At 37.7% G+C, this 17,722-nt stretch overlaps 2 protein-coding genes across 2 annotated transcripts; both read left to right on the forward strand.

The window, feature by feature from the left end:
- The first annotated feature begins 1,401 nt into the window (after positions 1 to 1,401).
- LOC149007243 (Peptidase C78, ubiquitin fold modifier-specific peptidase 1/ 2) lies at positions 1,402 to 11,958 on the forward strand. Its single transcript, XM_089165538.1, has 13 exons — positions 1,402 to 1,644; positions 1,717 to 2,070; positions 2,161 to 2,426; positions 4,989 to 5,076; positions 5,215 to 5,390; positions 6,416 to 6,506; positions 7,403 to 7,528; positions 7,620 to 7,667; positions 7,829 to 7,905; positions 9,370 to 9,458; positions 10,095 to 10,206; positions 10,330 to 10,432; positions 10,776 to 11,958. The coding sequence occupies exons 1-13, from the start codon at positions 1,446 to 1,448 to the stop codon at positions 11,003 to 11,005; spliced, it is 1,959 nt and encodes a 652-aa protein (XP_089021664.1). The 5' UTR covers positions 1,402 to 1,445; the 3' UTR covers positions 11,006 to 11,958.
- A 377-nt stretch (positions 11,959 to 12,335) lies between these two features.
- Positions 12,336 to 17,710, forward strand: LOC149007244 (MA3 domain-containing protein). Its single transcript, XM_089164852.1, has 4 exons — positions 12,336 to 12,769; positions 12,921 to 13,131; positions 15,129 to 15,223; positions 15,499 to 17,710. The coding sequence occupies exons 2-4, from the start codon at positions 12,924 to 12,926 to the stop codon at positions 17,293 to 17,295; spliced, it is 2,100 nt and encodes a 699-aa protein (XP_089020978.1). The 5' UTR covers positions 12,336 to 12,769; positions 12,921 to 12,923; the 3' UTR covers positions 17,296 to 17,710.
- The last annotated feature ends 12 nt before the right edge of the window (positions 17,711 to 17,722 follow it).

The following is a 17,722-nucleotide window of genomic DNA, read 5'->3' on the forward strand; positions in this document are numbered from 1 at the left end:
CGCATAAAAATCGTTAGAAATTGTCAAAATATCCAAAAAATCGAGATTTGGCCGATATATCGATCGATTCGGTGATATATTGGTAAGATTTTGCAATCTCGCATATCGCCCCTCGTTTCGATTTGGGTATTTACCGAAATGACCAAAATTCAACGAAAAGTTGTACCTTAGCTTAAAATTATTAATACCTCTTGCCGTTAAGATTTAGCAGTGGGGGCGGGGGACTGATATACATCAATTTTGGACTTTTTTTTGGTAAATATTTTATGTTTTGATGTAAAATAACAAGTATGCTCCCGAAAAAGAAAAAAGAAAAAAACTTCATTATTTGTTTTGTTAAAAGAAAAAATCTGGACTCACAAATTCTACCCCTAAAAAAAAAACCAATTCATTATGAAAAAATTTTTTAAACAGATTTTAATACCTACACAAAACCATAGATTGGTAGAGTGGTAGAGATCCATACTTCTCAGTGGAGAAGTCATGGATTCAATCCTTGCAGACAACCTCTCCCCCCAGAGGATGTAATCAAGGTGCGTACAAGTTGTCCCAGATGAACCTCAGCTAAAAAAAAAAAAAAAAAACAAACCAACCATAGAAACATTTTTTGGAACTCTACAATACTACGATCCAATCTCCTTGGCCTTGAATAGTGGCTCAATTGGTAAAATACTAACACTTTTATGTAGGAGGTCAGAGTTTGAATCTTTTTCGAGTAAAGCTCCTTTGACAATGTAACTGACTTGGGCATAAACTAAGGGTGTCAATTGTGTGCAAAACCCGTTTAATAGTACCAAGCTTCGCCGTATCGTAGCATTCAAAATTAGATAGGGAACATTACCAAAATCGAATTTATGGTTTTAGGTACTCATATCATTGATATGTAACAAAACCATACATAATTGGTACCGTACTAAATTAAGGGATATAAATTTAATTTTACAATTAAAACACTTTACCTTTACCCTATTCATAATTTTCTATTTCAAATTTTCGTTTCCCCTCCATTATATTCTTAAATTTACTTGCTTTGTCTCTGTTAATATCATATTCTATCTATTGTTTGATCGCAATTTCCTTATGATCTTAATCAACTAATAACAAAAGTGATGTGGCTTTATCGCGCTAGATTCTGTGTTCAAACTGTTTTCTTGCACCGATTTAATACCGAAACTGTACCGAACTATTTTTGTAAATACCAAAATTGTATTATACTGTAAAAATTCGGTATGGTAATGTTATGATTTTCAATATTTAAAATTGGTACCTTACTGAAACCGTATTAATTGACACCCTTAATAATTAGCGTAGACCGTTCAACATAATAATAATAATAATAAAATTGGTCGAAAATTTCAACCTTGCTTAAATTAATAATAGTTTTATAGATACCGTGCTACCGAGCCGCAACTCAGACAAAGAGAATTCTCTCACTGAGATCGAAAATGGGCGAAGGAAGCCAGCAAGAGAGAAGCGTTACAGTTCTTTGCCGTAAACTCATCATATCCAAATCCAGTAAAGAATCGAGCCTCCAATGGCTGATCGGATCTCCCTTCTTGCCGCAACTCACCATCGTCTCCACCATTAAATGTCTCCATACTCTACCAGGGGTTCCATTCTCTCCAGATTACACAAAAGAATCAGGTAAGTGACGTTCATCTTCTTCATGTTTTCCTCCGTCCCTCGAATTTTGACCTAGCATCATCGATGGAACAGTTGATCTTAGAACATTATTGCCAAGGGGATTCGATATAATCGGAGCTTTACTCCCTGGAGATAGTAATTGGGAACAAAATGCTGGTAAGGCAGTTGATGCTGCTCGTAGAATGAGAAAGTTCCTCTCAGGCGACGATCGAGGCATTCACGATGCAGTGGGAGCAGTTGCGGATTCCGCCACCGGTGACATTCACTTTTTCGTCTCTGAAGTCGAACAATCTTCAACCCTAGGAGCCATTACTACCGTTGTTTATGAAGAAAACCCTGAAAAGTATATATTCGAAAGAGGCTGCCTCCTTCGATGCGAGTTGGCTGTCAATTTGCCTATCTATGTTCCTATGAACAACGACTCTGGTGAGTTTTAACCCTCCATTTAGTTTATTATGTTTTATAATTACATGCACTTTGACATTGATTCCTAATTCAATTGATGTATCACTATAGCTCCCGAGAAGGTCTTGTCTTCTGCGACTGAATCTGTTGCGGATATGTTGAGAGGTCCTGAGGTTGTATTTATACTGGAAGCGATAAACGAAAGCTCTAGGGGAGAATCTCGGCCCTTGATGCTTCGTGGCGTGGATATAGATTATCAGACACATCTTTCAGATGTTCTTTTGAAGGGAGTTGCAAAAGAATTGGATGTCAATGCCATATCTTGTTCATACTTTTGTTCAAATAGCAAACCGCTCTCGTCATTTAATTATGGGCAGGTTAGTAGTAATTGCGTGTGCTGTATTGCAACTTAATCAATCTGTGGATATTTAGTCCACCAAGTTCTTTGGTAATGTTACCTTGTGGTTTTAAGCACTACAAAGCGATGCATTTTAAATTGTAACTTAAACTCAAGACACCTTATTTGCCGAACTACTCAGGGTTTGTGTTGGGTAATTGTATTAAATTTTAAAAATACAATAATACAATAATACAATAATACAATAATGGAGTTGCAATATAACTGAAAAATGAAGATACTTAGCTAATCCAGAGAACTTGATGTTGCAATCGAATGAATCACCAACGAATGAGGTTGAGTCACAGCTTGAGTGCTATCTTTAAGATAATTGATGCACCCTACTATCCTTCGCACCACCTCCTCCAAGATAAAACAACCTCCCAACTAGAAGATGAGATAGTTCTTCTAGTTTCGAGCCAAAAGTTACAACACAACACTGAGACAAACTCAAAGGAAGAAAATAACTTTGTAAAATAATAATTAATAAGTAACAAATAATGCAAGTGTGAGGAGTTTATCTATTGCACTCCATATGCAAGGAAGGGTTTGGGTTTATATAGGCCCAAACCACACTTTACATCCCTTGAGATTCTCAAGTTAATGAATTGAGTCATTGAGTCATAATGACTCACATCCTCACAAAGGGGAGAATCAATTTCCTACTAATGGAGAATCAATGGACTTGTCCATTCTCTACTAATGGGAATAAACCATCTTGATCTAACCTTCTCACTAATTGGAGAATTAATTTTCATATGCACCTCTTTTCCATGAATTGGATTTAATCCATTCAATAGCCTTAACTCCACTCATGGTAATGACCATGAATGGTCATGAAGGTGTAATAAGAATTGAAGGTCCATGGCTTGAATTTGAGTAAATTCCACCCTACAAGTATGCCCATCTCATCACTATGATCAATGCCTTTAATATTTTCGTATCAATTGCAATTGATATTTATAACCACTTCAAACCCTATAAACAATGTCATGATATAAAATATAACAATCATCTTTACAACCAAACGGTGGAGGATTGTTAGATTTTTATTAAAATCTATTTTATATTAAAATTTAAAATTATGCATTTCTTTTATTTTAATTGTTTTATTAGTGTGTGGGGCCATGAGTGAAGGATGGTAATGAGACACCCTTGAGTAAAGGAGGCCTTTCATGACCTTGATTATGAGGTTTTTCATGATATTGTTCATGGGGTGTGAGGTGGTGGTTATAAATATCAATTGCAATTGATACGAGAATGTTGAAGGCATTGATCATGGTGATGAGGTGGGTATACTTGTAGGGTGTAATTTATTCAAATTCAAGCCATTGACCTTCAATTCTTATTGCACCTTCATGACCATTCATGGACATTACCATGAGTGGGGTTAAGGCTATTGAATGAATTAAATCCAATTCATGCAAAAGAGGTGAATATGATAATTAATTCTCCATTTAGTGCGAATGTTAGGTCAAGATGGTTTATTCCTATTAGTGGAGAAGGGACAAGTCCATTGATTCTCCATTAATAGGGAATTGATTCTCCCCTTGTGAGGAGGTGAGTCATTATGATTGAATGACCTAATTCATTACCTTGAGAATCTCAAGGGGTGTAAGGTGTGGTTTGGGGCGTATATAAACCCAACCCGTTCCTTGCATATGGAGTGCAATAGCACACTCCTCACACTTGCATTATTTGTTGCTTATAATCTTACAAAGTTCCTTTCTACCTTTGGGTTTGTCTTAGTGTTGTGCTGTAGTTTTTGGCTCCTTGAAGGAACTAGAAGAACTACCTTATCTTCTAGTTGGAGGTTGTTTTATCTTGGAGGTGGTGGTGCGAAGAACCCTTGGTAGTAGGGTGCATCAATTACTTTAAAGACAACACTCAAGGTGTAACTCAACCTCGTTCGTTGGCGGTTTGTTCGGATTGCAACATCAAATTCTCCGGATTAGTTAAGGATCTTCATTTTTCAATTGTATTGCAATTCCATTATTGTATTTTTAGATTTTGTAATACAATTATCCAACAGTTTGGCTCTCTATTGATGTCTATAAGGGCTGTGAGCTAGGTTCTCTCTTAAACACTTGTCTTTTTTATGGCCATTTGAGCCTGCCTCATCTTTGCCTTCCACCACCATTCTGAACCATCCCTAGTAGCTTCCTCTCATCTTGGCACCTATTGGTACTACTATCAATTTTCCCTGAAAATATAAATTGTTGACTATCCTCCCGTAGTATTGCCACTCATCAATTTCAGCATATTCATTTTCAGCCATCCTCATAATATATGTATATCGGTTAGTTTTATTGCCAGCATTTAATACCATACTGATACGCCATTTCCATTCTTATACGAAGTTTTATTGGTATATGTCCATGACAATATTCTTAGCTTCACTGGTTTTATGTGCAACACTTTCTTCAATGTGGCCCTTCTTATTCATTACAAGCAGTAGATTTGACTCTTCTAATACTTTTCTTTTTTAACTTTGTTAACCACCCCCGTGTGGTTCATTTGTTGTAAAAGTTTCTTTGGTTAGAATGCAGATACAATCCAAGTGTGTATCCTGCTGAATAAGTCAGGAAGTTCTTCTAAAGCTGTGGCACCTCTTGCTGAATATTATCCTGGTATTTGTTTTATGTTGAATCAAACTCGTTTTTTGAGTACTGGGTGAATTCGTCCACATCTTCAATTCATTATGTGGTCAATCCATGTGTTGATTTTGCAGTTCGTTCTTATCAGGGATGAACATTTTGTCTTTTCAGCTTCAGAACCTGCGAGGCTTTTGGTAGCCAGCTTTAAGCTAGATATCCTTTGCTATGCTGCTAAGGATCTTCCCGCTGTACATGCTGTATCGAAGTTGATTGTGCCAGGACTAGTTGACCAGTTAACTGTGATGGGAATGACTCTTTATTCTAATCTTTTTACACAACATCCTCAGGTAAAGTTAACATGTTGTTTCAGGTTCTTATTCGAGCCTCTTGTCTTCATGAAAATACTGAATTATGGTTAGATACACCACATCATTCTTTCTATTTAGTAGGTAAACAACTTCTTTAACTGACTTTTAACTGAGAAAAGCATACAAAGAGAAACTAAACTAGAAAGATGAGGTTCTGCTTAGACTACGATGAAACATCGAACACCTCTGGCTGGAATGAGATTTCAGTTTTACAATTTAGATGCAGTCCCAACTCCCAACACTGTCTGAATCCAAGTGAATCTAAAATCACTTTAAAGACTATACCCAGTTCACAAGTCTTCCACATTTAGTAGGATCTGAGGAGGGTCATATATATGTAGCCTTACTCCCGTTTCCACAGAGGCTGTTTCAGGACATGATCTTGTGACCAAGCATTCAACAAGTCAGCACTTGACCAGTACACGAAGCACGACCTTCCATCTAAAATCAGTGAAAATCAGTAAAGAAGGGCATAAACAGAAGAATGGAAAACTTTGAGAATAACCCAGTCCTTTTGTAGACAAGCATCACTCCTTTTGTTTCCCTCCATCATAGTTTCCTACATATTTTATGAAAGCATACAACATTCTTATGTCCATGAGATCTAAAGCAATGTGATTCCATTTGACTCAGGCAAATGAGGTCTGGCAACCATCATAGGAAAAAACCAACTCAATTCCACTATTTGGAAAAATAGAAAGAAGAATGAATGACTCCTCAAGTGAACTAAGGCTTTGTCTCAGCTACTTGGTTCTGGCTAAATGAACTAAAGTTCAGAACTTTCTAATAAAATGCCATATTTGATTTTAACTCTATTTATTCTCACAACATTTCAACCCTAATTTAAACAGCAGAAAAATGCTGATATTCCAGTATACTAAATAATATATGTGGGCTACTGATTTTGTTCCTGCCTTCCCCTATCAATATATCTTATTCATCTTATCAATATGAGGTCATTTTGGTATTTTTCCTATTTATTAATCAATTGATTGTGCTTGCAGCGACAACCATATCACTTCTGCCCTCCTGGGTTTGGGCATCCACTGACTGTTATCTATGAACTCAGATATGGTGAGAACGAGAAGGAACAAGGTATGTACAAGTGTACAACTGGAATACAATATGGAGATTAACAAAACATTGGGACCATTGTTTTGAGTGTGCTTTAGTCTCATAAGTATTGTGTCTTAAGGTTCATTCTGCAAGATATAAGACTTGCATTTTATTGCCAGTTATGCATTTCCTTTAAAAATGTCTTTTCTGAAGTTTGTCATATATGCAGATCTACAAGTTTAATTTTTCTTTTTTAATTTTGTTATTACTGTAGTTTATATCGATATTGTTCACATTTTTATGTATCAATTTAATTCTTAAAACATCATGTCATAAGAATTATGTTCATTGGTTCAAGGTTCTTGTTTTGAGGCAAGTAGAACGTCTTGCATGTTGCCTTTCTATTTAAAAGCTATGACTGGGATAAAGTAAACTACACTGAACCTTTGCACAGTAAACACTGATTCATGAGGCCTATTCCATCTTCTGGCTTTGTCTATGCCTTTAAACTGTATGTTGGGAGTTGGTTGTAACTTGTGATAAATGCATTTAGTTAGCTGTACAAACAACTGGAGCTACATTGGTATACCACTGGCATGCGATGTTCTGTATCTGGCAATTTGTAGACTGGAAAGCATATTTGATGTATTTCCTGCAAATGCTATTGGACTTTGGACGGCTAATTAGGTAGAAGGTAGCAGGATGCTGAATGTTATCCTCAAGTTATTTGTCTTACCATATATGAGTGCAGGTATAAATTTATAAAGCACTCACCCCCACATTTTGTCTTTCTGGAAAAAATTACTGTGTGAGTACATGTTGGGAATAATCATACTCCAGACCGTTTTTAGTTGTTATGTTATTATGAAAATTATTCTCTTACTTAAACTATGGAAGCTGGATCTTCTCACAATTTAATAGTTTTGTTTTTACAGTTGATATTAGAAGGTCCCTACATTTGAGGCTGGGTTTACCCTTGGATCGTCCTCTTCTTCTAATTGCTAATGCCATGAAATTTTCCAGTAGTAAAGATCATGTAGGAGGCAACCCAACAAGAAAGGGTAATATTTAGCTTGCACATATGCAATTATTCAATATGTATTCCATTTTGTATTTATTAATATGGAGGAGTTGCCTTCATTATAATTTCAGGTGCTGCTCTGCTTAAGGATGTACATACTGAAATTCCTGGCAGTGGGGGTTAGTCTGTTTACAAGTTTACTGCAAATGTATTTTTGTTCATACTTGGTTATGACATGTTTTTTAAACTGTATGAAAGTTAAGATGCCTGAACTTCTCAATATCTACTTTTGACATTACTCTTGGTTTAGCTAGTATTTATTATCTGCTACCTTACGCAGTTTCTGGAGGCATTGTCTCTCTGATTCAGGGTTCTTATGAATACTATCACTACCTTCAAGATGGGTTTGATGATTCTGTAAGTAACTTTGTGTTATAAGAGTTCCTTCCTCTCCACGTAGCCTCGTCCCCTTCAGAAAAAAAAGAGTACAAGAGAAGTTTCAATTTTCTTTGTAGTCTGTGTTTTGCATAGCATAGCTGTTCTTTCTATTTTCTTCAACAACGGCAGCTGTTGTCACATTCATCCCTCACTTCAACATCTGAAACTGATCCCAGATAGTTCGTGGGCCAAGAAACAATATAACATGGTCCAGTTTTAGAGAACTGATACTTTATTTTTAACTTGTCCAATCAACAAAATTAACTTACTTCAATGAAAATAAAAAAATGAAAGAATAGCACTGGTATCTACACTTTGCTGGAAGTTATTCCCATGCAGAATGGGGGGACACAATTTCAAATCGTATATCTATTTTGTAGTTGTTCTTTGCAGTAAATTCCTTCTTTGATCCATAAATAGTTTGTTACAGTAAGCCTCCTTTGGTCTATAGATTCTTTACAATATCACAGCAGAGCAATTCACTGGGGGAGAGAGAGTTATATACAGTATGGACTATTTTCTACTTGGAAGTGAGGTTGGATTTGTAGATTTGAATTGCTATGTCCTGTCTTTTGTCTTACCGATGTGCAATCTTTAAAAACAGACTGGACTAGCAGTTGAACGAAACCCCGTTTTATAGGGATTGGTTCAAATATGGAACCACCTTGACTGAAAACTGGAGCCAAATCGGTTGGTTTTTGAAGAAAAACCAGTTGATTGAGGAATTTTACTTCTTCAGTTAACTTGTTGACCTATTTAAAAAATTGGTATCACCATGTATGTGAATTGGGTACAGCTTCTCTCTCTCACACACATCACTGTGTATGTGAAATAATTGAACTCATAAACTGTCTGAAAGCATGGAAGCACTAACCATTACACCTAGCAACATTTCTCTTTAGCAAATGTTTTTCTTGTCTGCAAAACTAGTATTGCTAGAATCTAGATTTATATGTGTTTTGCCTTGAAGGAGGGTGGTGAGGCAACGTTGACTCAATAGAGATATGGAAGCTGGTTTAGAATTTAGATTCACCATGTTCAGCTCTATCTTGTCTGCCATGTGTCAGATATTGGTGCCTCTAGAGAAATTATCAGACATGCTGAAGTAGAAAACTTCTTCCTTCTCATTTTCTTCCTCAAATTATTTATTTATTTATTTACCATTTAACACTTTATGACCTGTCAAAACCAGCAAATACCGGAAGTTTAAAAAACAATGCTTTTAAAGTTGCTATTGTTTTGTCAAATACCAGCAGACTTTCTATGTTGAGTATCAAGTTGGTTTAGTTTTCCATTTAATTTTACCTCTTAATTTGCTACTTGTGCAATATGGTCACCCAAAAAAAATAAAAAAATTAATGTATATATATACTGTCAGGGGTTGAACGAGCTCATACCATATCCATTCAGTGTCCTGACCTATTATGTTTGTTTGTTCTCCAGGGATGGGGATGTGCCTACCGCTCTCTACAGACTATAATTTCATGGTTTAAACTCCAGCACTATACATCCATTGAAGTTCCAACCCACAGGTGCAAAAGATATTATTACACATCAGAACTGATGTGATAGACTCTGTCTTTTCTGTCTTCAGTAGCCATGCATACATTTTTGTGTTTACTTTAAATGGCTGGTAACCTACACCCCCCCCCAAAAAAAAAAAAAAAAAAAGAAAAAAAAAAGCTGGTAATAAACTTGAATATTTGTTTTGATTGACTGTAGATTTTTATGAGTCCGTATCTCCTCCCTGTCAAGGGAGAACAATGTGCTCTCCTGACAATTTTCAACCACATAATAGTGGGTGGGGTCTATTGGAATTTTCACTTATTATTTTTTAATATTCCCAGGTAGACCCCACCACTATCATGTGGTTAAAAGCCATCAGGGGAGCACATTGTTCTCTCCTAACGGGGAAGTGTTCCATACTCGATTTGCATTCCTCTAATGTTCTTCTTCCCTATAATTTTTTACTATAACTACTAGCCAGTACATGGGTGTGTTATTTTGTAAAAAACTAACCTAGTCTGGTAGGGTTGACACCTACTATTACGACCAACTGAGAAACTCTTCTCCTCCCCACCTTTCTATCCCCCCTCTTTCTTTGTTTCCTTAAAAGAGAGGTTGCAAAATTTGTACCATCTTCAACTGAAAACCTTTTTCTTTATCAGGGAAATACAGCAGGCACTGGTAGAGATAGGTGATAAAGAGGCTTCTTTTGTTGGATCACGTGAATGGATTGGAGCCATTGAATTAAGCTTTGTTTTGGACAAACTTCTTGGTGTAAGTATGCCATAGATTTTGCTATTTTCATTGGTTGTTCCCCTGATTATTCTGTATGTTTCACTGCACTACAGTTGATTTTTCAAATAACGGATTTTTGATAGAAATTTGCCATCTGAACAGGTCAGCTGCAAAATTATGAATGTGCGATCAGGATCAGAGCTTCCAGAAAAATGTCGTGAACTGGCCATGCATTTTGAGAACCAAGGGACCCCAGTCATGATTGGTCAGTAAGAGCAATGCACTTTTTTCTCGAGTCTTTCTTTGAGAAGAGATCCAGAAACTGTTTAGATGGCGATGATAAGCTCAGTAAATAGTCTCAATGCGAACATACCTGTGATTTCTTGTTTGATCAATGGGGGTTAATAGAAAAACACGGCCCCTTTTAACCGTCGCTGCCATGACACAAATAGATCTGGACATAAATCATCAAATGTGCTGTTCTTTCTATGCAATGTGCAACAAAAAGACTATCTTTAACAGTGAACAAGTTCAAGTTAAAACCATCTTTAGCAATAAATGCACAAAACTTAGGAGTTTATTCCATCTGACAATATGATTTGCAACAGGTGGAGGTGTTCTTGCATACACACTACTGGGAGTTGACTACAATGAGACAAGTGGTGATTGTGCATTCCTTATACTGGATCCTCACTACACGGGCAATGATGAGCTCAAAAAAATAGTGAATGGTGGATGGTGTGGTTGGAAAAAGTCTGTTGATAGCAAGGGTAAGAATTTCTTCTTGCAGGACAAGTTCTATAATCTCTTGCTTCCTCAAAGGCCCAACATGGTATGAATCAACGTAGGAGGATGAGCTTGTGACAGGAAATGAATGGAAAGAATGATAATCATTCATCAGCTCTCACATTGCAGTCGGTCCCCTCCGGGGAGGGGTGTGTGTGTGTGTGTGTGTGCGGGGTAGTCTCGATTATAACACTATCATGCAGGATGTTTGTCAAAACGGATCAGTTCTGATTTGGTTCATGAGATAATCAAGCTGAGTATTGGAATACTCTGCAGTTTCAAGATTTAAAACCATGACTACTGATTGATGAGAGGTAGTGGTTATTCAGTTTGATTTCAAATTTTAGTTAAGAGGCTTGGCTTCGATTTCAGTTTTATTATTTGTACCTGTAAAAATATAAATTTTGTGAAAGTAAGAAATTTACATTTGGATCACTGAGAGGATGTGAAGTCCTAAACTACAATCAGCATATTCAATACAATAACTATGCACCAAAAATATTATCTGAAAAATTAAATCTTTGGGGGTAGAAGGAAAGATCAGAACAGAGTGGGTCACTCTCTGGGTTTATCATTTTAATTTCTTTTGTCAGTTTTTGATTAATTATTGGTTATAGATTAATTATGACAATGAAGATTCATAAAAATTTAGAGCTGAGATTCTTTTAGTTGGGATCCTCTACTTAGGATAGAGGATTATTTCTTCACACCTTCTAATTTTTATCATTCATTTAACAGAAAAATTTATCTTTGAGTATATTTTTTAAAATATGTGATAAAGAGCTGTGAGGAAAGCACAATCCTTCACCTGTCAATGTCGAATTGGACAATTTGGATTTAGTTCCTCCGCTCATGGTTGTTCTTACGTCTTACTCAAATCATGGTTGAATAAATCATGGTTGAATTGGATTTTAAAACGGATGATTTTGTACTAAAAAAAACAACAATTGTACTACAAACGGTGGATACAATTATAGAAACCACACAATGATTATTGATTTCGTATAATTTCCTTTATACCTTTCTCCCAATCCAGTCACAAAATCGAACCTCGAATAGGATCATTGAGTGGACCACTTCAGTAAAATGGCAGCGGAGGCATATGTAATATTCTCTTGTCGGTGCCATATGTAATATTTCCTTTTCGTCCTATTTGTTCCTTTTTCAGTGGCATTTATAATATATATTTTTTAATTTTTTTATATATAAAAAGGTTTTTGTACCCAAAAAAATTCCATGCCAGATGTCAGCATACGAGATGAGGAAGAATCAAGTTCTATTAACTAAAACCAACGGCCACATGGAGAGCCTCGGAGATTTATCAAAAAAAAAAGTACCGTTGGTGATGTGTAGTACAAATATGAAGCCTTTATATGAAAAAAACGATCCTCAAAGACAGAGCCCAACCGCCCAAGCCGCCCTACTCCATCTTTCTTTTCCCTCTCATCCCTAATTTCTGTCCACTCTGTTCTGTCTCTCTCTCTCTCTCTCATTCGTTTCCTTCTTTTTTGTAACAAGGACGAAAGAGACGATTCTAGATCTCTTCCTAGCGACTTGCAAGCTTATACTTTTTTAGGGTTTTTTGTAGGTTTTTGTTTTGGGTCTTATAACTCCATTCTTATTGATTACCGAGATCTGGTTACTGATAAGTGTCTTGGCTCAAGATCTGGGCCAAGCACAGAAGCATTCTTGGAGGAAATCTCTGCAACTTCAATGATGGAGTAGGGTTCAGATTTGCCTGTTTTCGACGTTCCAACTACAGAGGTTCTGTTGTTTGTTATTTTTTTTATGCTGAATGCTGATACACCCATTCGAGGTAAATTTCTCTTGGTTCTATCAATTGGACAATGTAGCTTTGACTGTATGTGTAGTTGATTAGTTATCATTTCTTTGGTATTCTTAGTTTAGCGATCGAATAACATTGGAGTCTAATGATGTGTTCATGTCGTGTTGATTATCTGAAACAGTAAATGGCTTCAAATGAGGGGTTTCTTACTGATGAACAGAGGGAAACCTTGAAGAATGCAGAGGCTTTGTCTTCTTCTCCCAAATCCCTTAGTTCCCTCCTTCCTGAGCAACATGTAAGAGTTTCAACGGTTGGGAAGACACCAACTTTTGGAATTGGGGTGAGGCATATCCGTCGGTCGCACTCTGGAAAAGCCATTCGCGTCAAGAAGGGTGAGTAGTACACTTATCACTGATACTTCCCGGGAACGCAATATTGTTGTTTTATTAGTTTCCTCTTATTAAGCTGTCATTGTTATCTTTTGGTTGCATTCGTTCTTTTAATGAAACCTAGCAGTTATCACTGTTTGAAGAGTTCTGACTTGAGCCAATATGATTGGGAAATGAAAGAGGTTCTTTTGAGCTATCATCAGTTTGGTCATAGGTATAATGATTTTGAGCAAGGATCCAATTTGGTTATGAAATGTATATTTTGTATCTGATATTTGAGGGTTTATTAGCTTGATTAGTAACCGATTAAACTTTACATATTCAAAAAAAAAAAATAATAATAATAAAAAATTATTATTATTATTTTTTTTTTGGGGTGATGGTGTGTATCTTGTTCCATGCATATGTTGAACATTGAGCCTACACTAAACAGGTAGGTTGTAGGTGGCATGTTTTTTTGGTGGATTTTTTTTTTTTTTTTTTTTCCCCCTCTTCTGTTGATCTTTTGGTACGAGATGAAGAAAACTTTAGGAAACATTAAAACTGGGGAATTGCACTTCTATTTCTTCCTTAGGTATCTTTGCTTCTGTGGGTGTTTTACTTGAAGTGATGACAGATTAACTTCTGGTTCATATAATTTTTTTATCAATCTGCCAATTCTAATGAGATCTTCTCAACCCAAAGTGTCATGCCTTTATCAAGAGGGATTTAGGCCAAATTGTGAAGCGCACCATGTTTTCATCAATCCAAGATAAAATTCAATGTTTTGAAGTCTGATTGAGTCAAAAGCTGAAGTTGGAGGGAAGAATGGTTTTATGCCTGCAATTACCATTCATCGGAGGCTTTAGCATGTAGAGTATATTGATTGGTCTCTGTCAGGTGGATTTTTTTTTCACATCTCAGTAAGACACCTTAAGAATTTTGGTGTTCACATCAATGAAAAGAGATTGAAGAGAGTACATAGGGTGGGAAATGTTTTCAAATCTCAGTCAGACACCTTAAGAATTTCTGTGGTCTCATCAATGAAAAGAGATTGAAGAGCGTGGATAGGGTGGCAAATGTTCTCAAATCTTAGAATTTTGGTGGTCACATCATGAAAAGAGATTAAAGAGTTTGCTATGCACGCCAAAATTGATGGCCAGGAGGATGAAGGGATGAAGTTATACCATGTAAAGGGTTCACAAGTCTCCTTCTGTTAAGGAGACTTCTAAACAGATGATGACGATACCTATTGGGACCCTTATAAGGGTCATTGTTGTCGTTAGCACTTCAATTGGGATATGTTTGGGGACATTCTTTGATAGGTGGATCCATTCAATGGTCTCAAGATGTCAATGATGGTGTTAACAGTGGATTTTATCTCTCAGGTCTCTGGTTTAGTATATGAGATGATTAACCATATGAACTGACACATGGCTTATCAGACCATCCATTATCTAGCAACATTGGGATTGCCACATAATTTTACCATGCTGTAGAGTTAGAGACTCCGAGTCAAAGGAGCCTTTCAAGACGACTTTATGAATGCTAGATAACAGTAAAATGATGAAAACTATGTTCTATCCTGATAAAAGAAACATAATCTTCCTCCCTTGCAATCATTGCATAATATGAGGCTTCTGAAGAGCTTTATTGTCAATCTTTGGGAAAGTGGAAAAGCTTAACCTGACAATTCTCTTGGATGTTATTATGCTCATGTTTTTGAAATTTGCCAAATATAATTTCAGGGTCCTAACTTTTTGTATATTCTAAAACTGCCAGTGCCGTAAAAAGGTTTTCCTGTTCCTGTAGCGGATATTTAAAGTAACCATGCTTGGTTGTATGAGTGAAAGCTAATCCTCTGTTATTGATTACTAGAATTTCTGAAACAGAAGCTTCCATGCTTGAGGACCCAAATTTGCTTTCCTTGCACTTTTGGTGGTACGTTACTAGTACTTCAGAAACATTCCCTTGTTAGTAATCTTACTGATACGCTGTTGTTTCACTGATAACAATGATAGATGGTGCTGGTGGGAAAGGCACGTGGGGTAAGCTGCTTGATACTGATGGTAGTTCCTGTGTAGATCGGAACGACCCTAATTATGACAGTGGCGAGGTTGGTCCATTCTCTTATTTGCTTCTTTACCACCCACTACCCCTTTCCACTTTGATATTCCTCCTATCCACTTTGCTTTGTTATTTTCTTCGTCAATTCTCTGTTCTCATTCTTAGAGCCCTCAACTAGCACTGGCACTTTGTTGCAGCTTCTTACTCTAGTTTTGACTGTATATGAAAATGCATCAAGATGTTTTAATTCCCAGAAATAGACTAAGGTATGTTAATTGCAATAAATCATATCCTAATTGATCTCCTTTTCTGGATATCCACCAGGAACCCTATCAGCTTGTAGGTTCTACTATTTCGGATCCCCTGGATGAATACAAGAAAGCAGTGGTTGCTATCATAGAGGAGTATTTTAGCACTGAAGATGTGGAATTGGCAGCTTCTGACCTCAGAGAACTTGGCTCGAGTGAGTATCATCCCTATTTTGTTAAGAGACTTATTTCGATGGCCATGGACAGGCATGATAAGGAGAAGGAGATGGCTTCAGTTTTACTGTCAGCTTTATATGCCGATGTAATCAGCTCATCTGAGATCAGCCAAGGTTTTCTGTTGCTTCTGGAGTCTGCTGATGATTTGGCACTTGACATACTTGATGCTGTTGACATTCTGGCACTGTTCATAGCACGTGCAGTGGTTGATGATATTCTTCCTCCAGCTTTTATCACTAGGGCAAAGAAAACACTCCCGGATTCTTTAAAAGGACATCAGATTTTGCAAATTGCAGAGAAGAGCTATTTATCTGCTCCCCACCATGCTGAACTTGTGGAGCGGCGATGGGGTGGTAGCACACACATAACTGTAGATGAAGTGAAAAAAAAGATTTCAGATTTACTGAGGGAATATGTTGAGAGTGGAGATACCATGGAGGCATGCAGGTGTATTAGGGAATTAGGTGTCTCATTTTTCCATCATGAGGTGGTGAAGAGAGCTTTAATCCTTGCAATGGATATCCGAACAGCAGAACCACTTATATTTAAGCTGTTGAAAGAAGCAGCTGAAGAAGGTCTCATAAGTTCTAGTCAGATGATGAAAGGTTTTGGCCGGCTAGCTGAGAGCCTTGATGACCTCTCCCTTGACATCCCGTCTGCAAAAACCTTGTTCCAATCACTAGTCCCAAAAGCCATCTCTGAGGGGTGGCTGGATGCTTCGTTTCTCAAAGCATCTGCTGATGATGGGGAGCTGGTTGGAAATGACGAAGAAAAAGTGAGACGGTTCAAGGAAGAAGCTGTCACAATCATCCATGAATATTTTCTTTCAGATGATATCCCGGAACTCATCAGAAGCCTTGAGGATCTTGCAGTCCCTGAGTTCAATCCAGTGTTTCTCAAGAAGCTGATCACCCTTGCCATGGACAGGAAGAACAGAGAGAAGGAAATGGCATCTGTTCTGCTATCAGTGCTTCATTCTGAAATCTTCTCTACTGCAGACATTGTTGATGGGTTCGTTATGCTTCTGGAATCTGCGGAGGATACTGCTCTGGATATATTGGATGCCTCAAATGAGCTTGCATACTTCCTGGCTAGGGCAGTTATTGATGATGTATTGGCTCCTCTGAACTTGGATGAGATAAGCAGTAAGCTACCACCAAATTGCAATGGGAGTGAGACTGTCCATATGGCTCGCTCACTTCTTGGTGCTCGCCATGCAGGCGAGAGGATTCTGAGGTGCTGGGGTGGTGGCACTGGTTGGGCTGTGGAGGATGCCAAGGACAAGATAATAAAACTCCTGGAGGAGTATGAAAGTGGGGGCGTTGTGGCAGAAGCTTGCCAGTGCATCCGGGACCTTGGGATGCCGTTCTTTAATCATGAGGTGGTGAAGAAGGCACTGGTTATGGCTATGGAAAAGAAGAATGATAGGATGCTTGACTTGCTGCAGGAATGCTTTGGAGAAGGGCTGATCACCATCAACCAGATGACCAAGGGGTTCACCAGGATAGGGGATGGACTCGAAGATCTTGCTCTTGACATCCCAAATGCTGAGCAGAAGTTCAAGTTCTATGTAGATCATGCGAAGAAGAACGGTTGGCTGCTTCCACATTTTGAATCCGTGGTTGTTACTGTTTGATTAACAATTGGTGCTCCTTGTGGCATCTTCCCCACCACCACACCCACCCTCTGCCTCGCTAAACCAAACCCCAAGACAGATGCACTGTGATATTTTCCTCTGGATTCAGAGATGGATTAGGGGATGGGATCTGGTGGATAGGAATATAGAATAGGTTCTTCTTAACTCATGTATAGAGAGAAGTTCTTCTTTCGATTCCTGCTGTGCAAGTTCCAATTTGCTTGGGAAAGGATGTGTCTTGTCAAGTGAAAGTATTTCAACGTCTTACAAGAATCTGGATCCTCACCCCGACGGGTTCCCCCAAAAAGTGTTTTCACCGTGGGCCCCACTGCTTTGTGTGGTCAGAAACCGTCGGGGGAGCTGATCCGGACTCGTCTTTACAATCCCTATGTGTGCAGTGGGAAGTGGGAGAGCTTAATGGTACCCT

Source organism: Hakea prostrata, chromosome 8 (assembly GCF_041222555.1).
Source record: "Hakea prostrata isolate BN-2017 chromosome 8, UWA_Hpros_2, whole genome shotgun sequence".
In the NCBI taxonomy this organism is placed as follows: domain Eukaryota; kingdom Viridiplantae; phylum Streptophyta; class Magnoliopsida; order Proteales; family Proteaceae; genus Hakea; species Hakea prostrata.

What these genes read in the sequence shown, in the direction of transcription:
- LOC149007243 (XM_089165538.1), top strand. Translation starts at nt 1,446, where the DNA reads ATGGGCGAAGGAAGCCAGCAAGAGAGAAGCGTTACAGTTCTTTGCCGT. An exon ending in AGGCAACCCAACAAGAAAGG is followed by an intron (nt 7,529 to 7,619) that starts GTAATATTTAGC and finishes TTATAATTTCAG; the next exon opens with GTGCTGCTCTGCTTAAGGAT. An exon ending in AGGGACCCCAGTCATGATTG is followed by an intron (nt 10,433 to 10,775) that starts GTCAGTAAGAGC and finishes GATTTGCAACAG; the next exon opens with GTGGAGGTGTTCTTGCATAC.
- LOC149007244 (XM_089164852.1), top strand. Translation starts at nt 12,924, where the DNA reads ATGGCTTCAAATGAGGGGTTTCTTACTGATGAACAGAGGGAAACCTTG. An exon ending in AGCCATTCGCGTCAAGAAGG is followed by an intron (nt 13,132 to 15,128) that starts GTGAGTAGTACA and finishes TAACAATGATAG; the next exon opens with ATGGTGCTGGTGGGAAAGGC. An exon ending in CTAATTATGACAGTGGCGAG is followed by an intron (nt 15,224 to 15,498) that starts GTTGGTCCATTC and finishes GATATCCACCAG; the next exon opens with GAACCCTATCAGCTTGTAGG.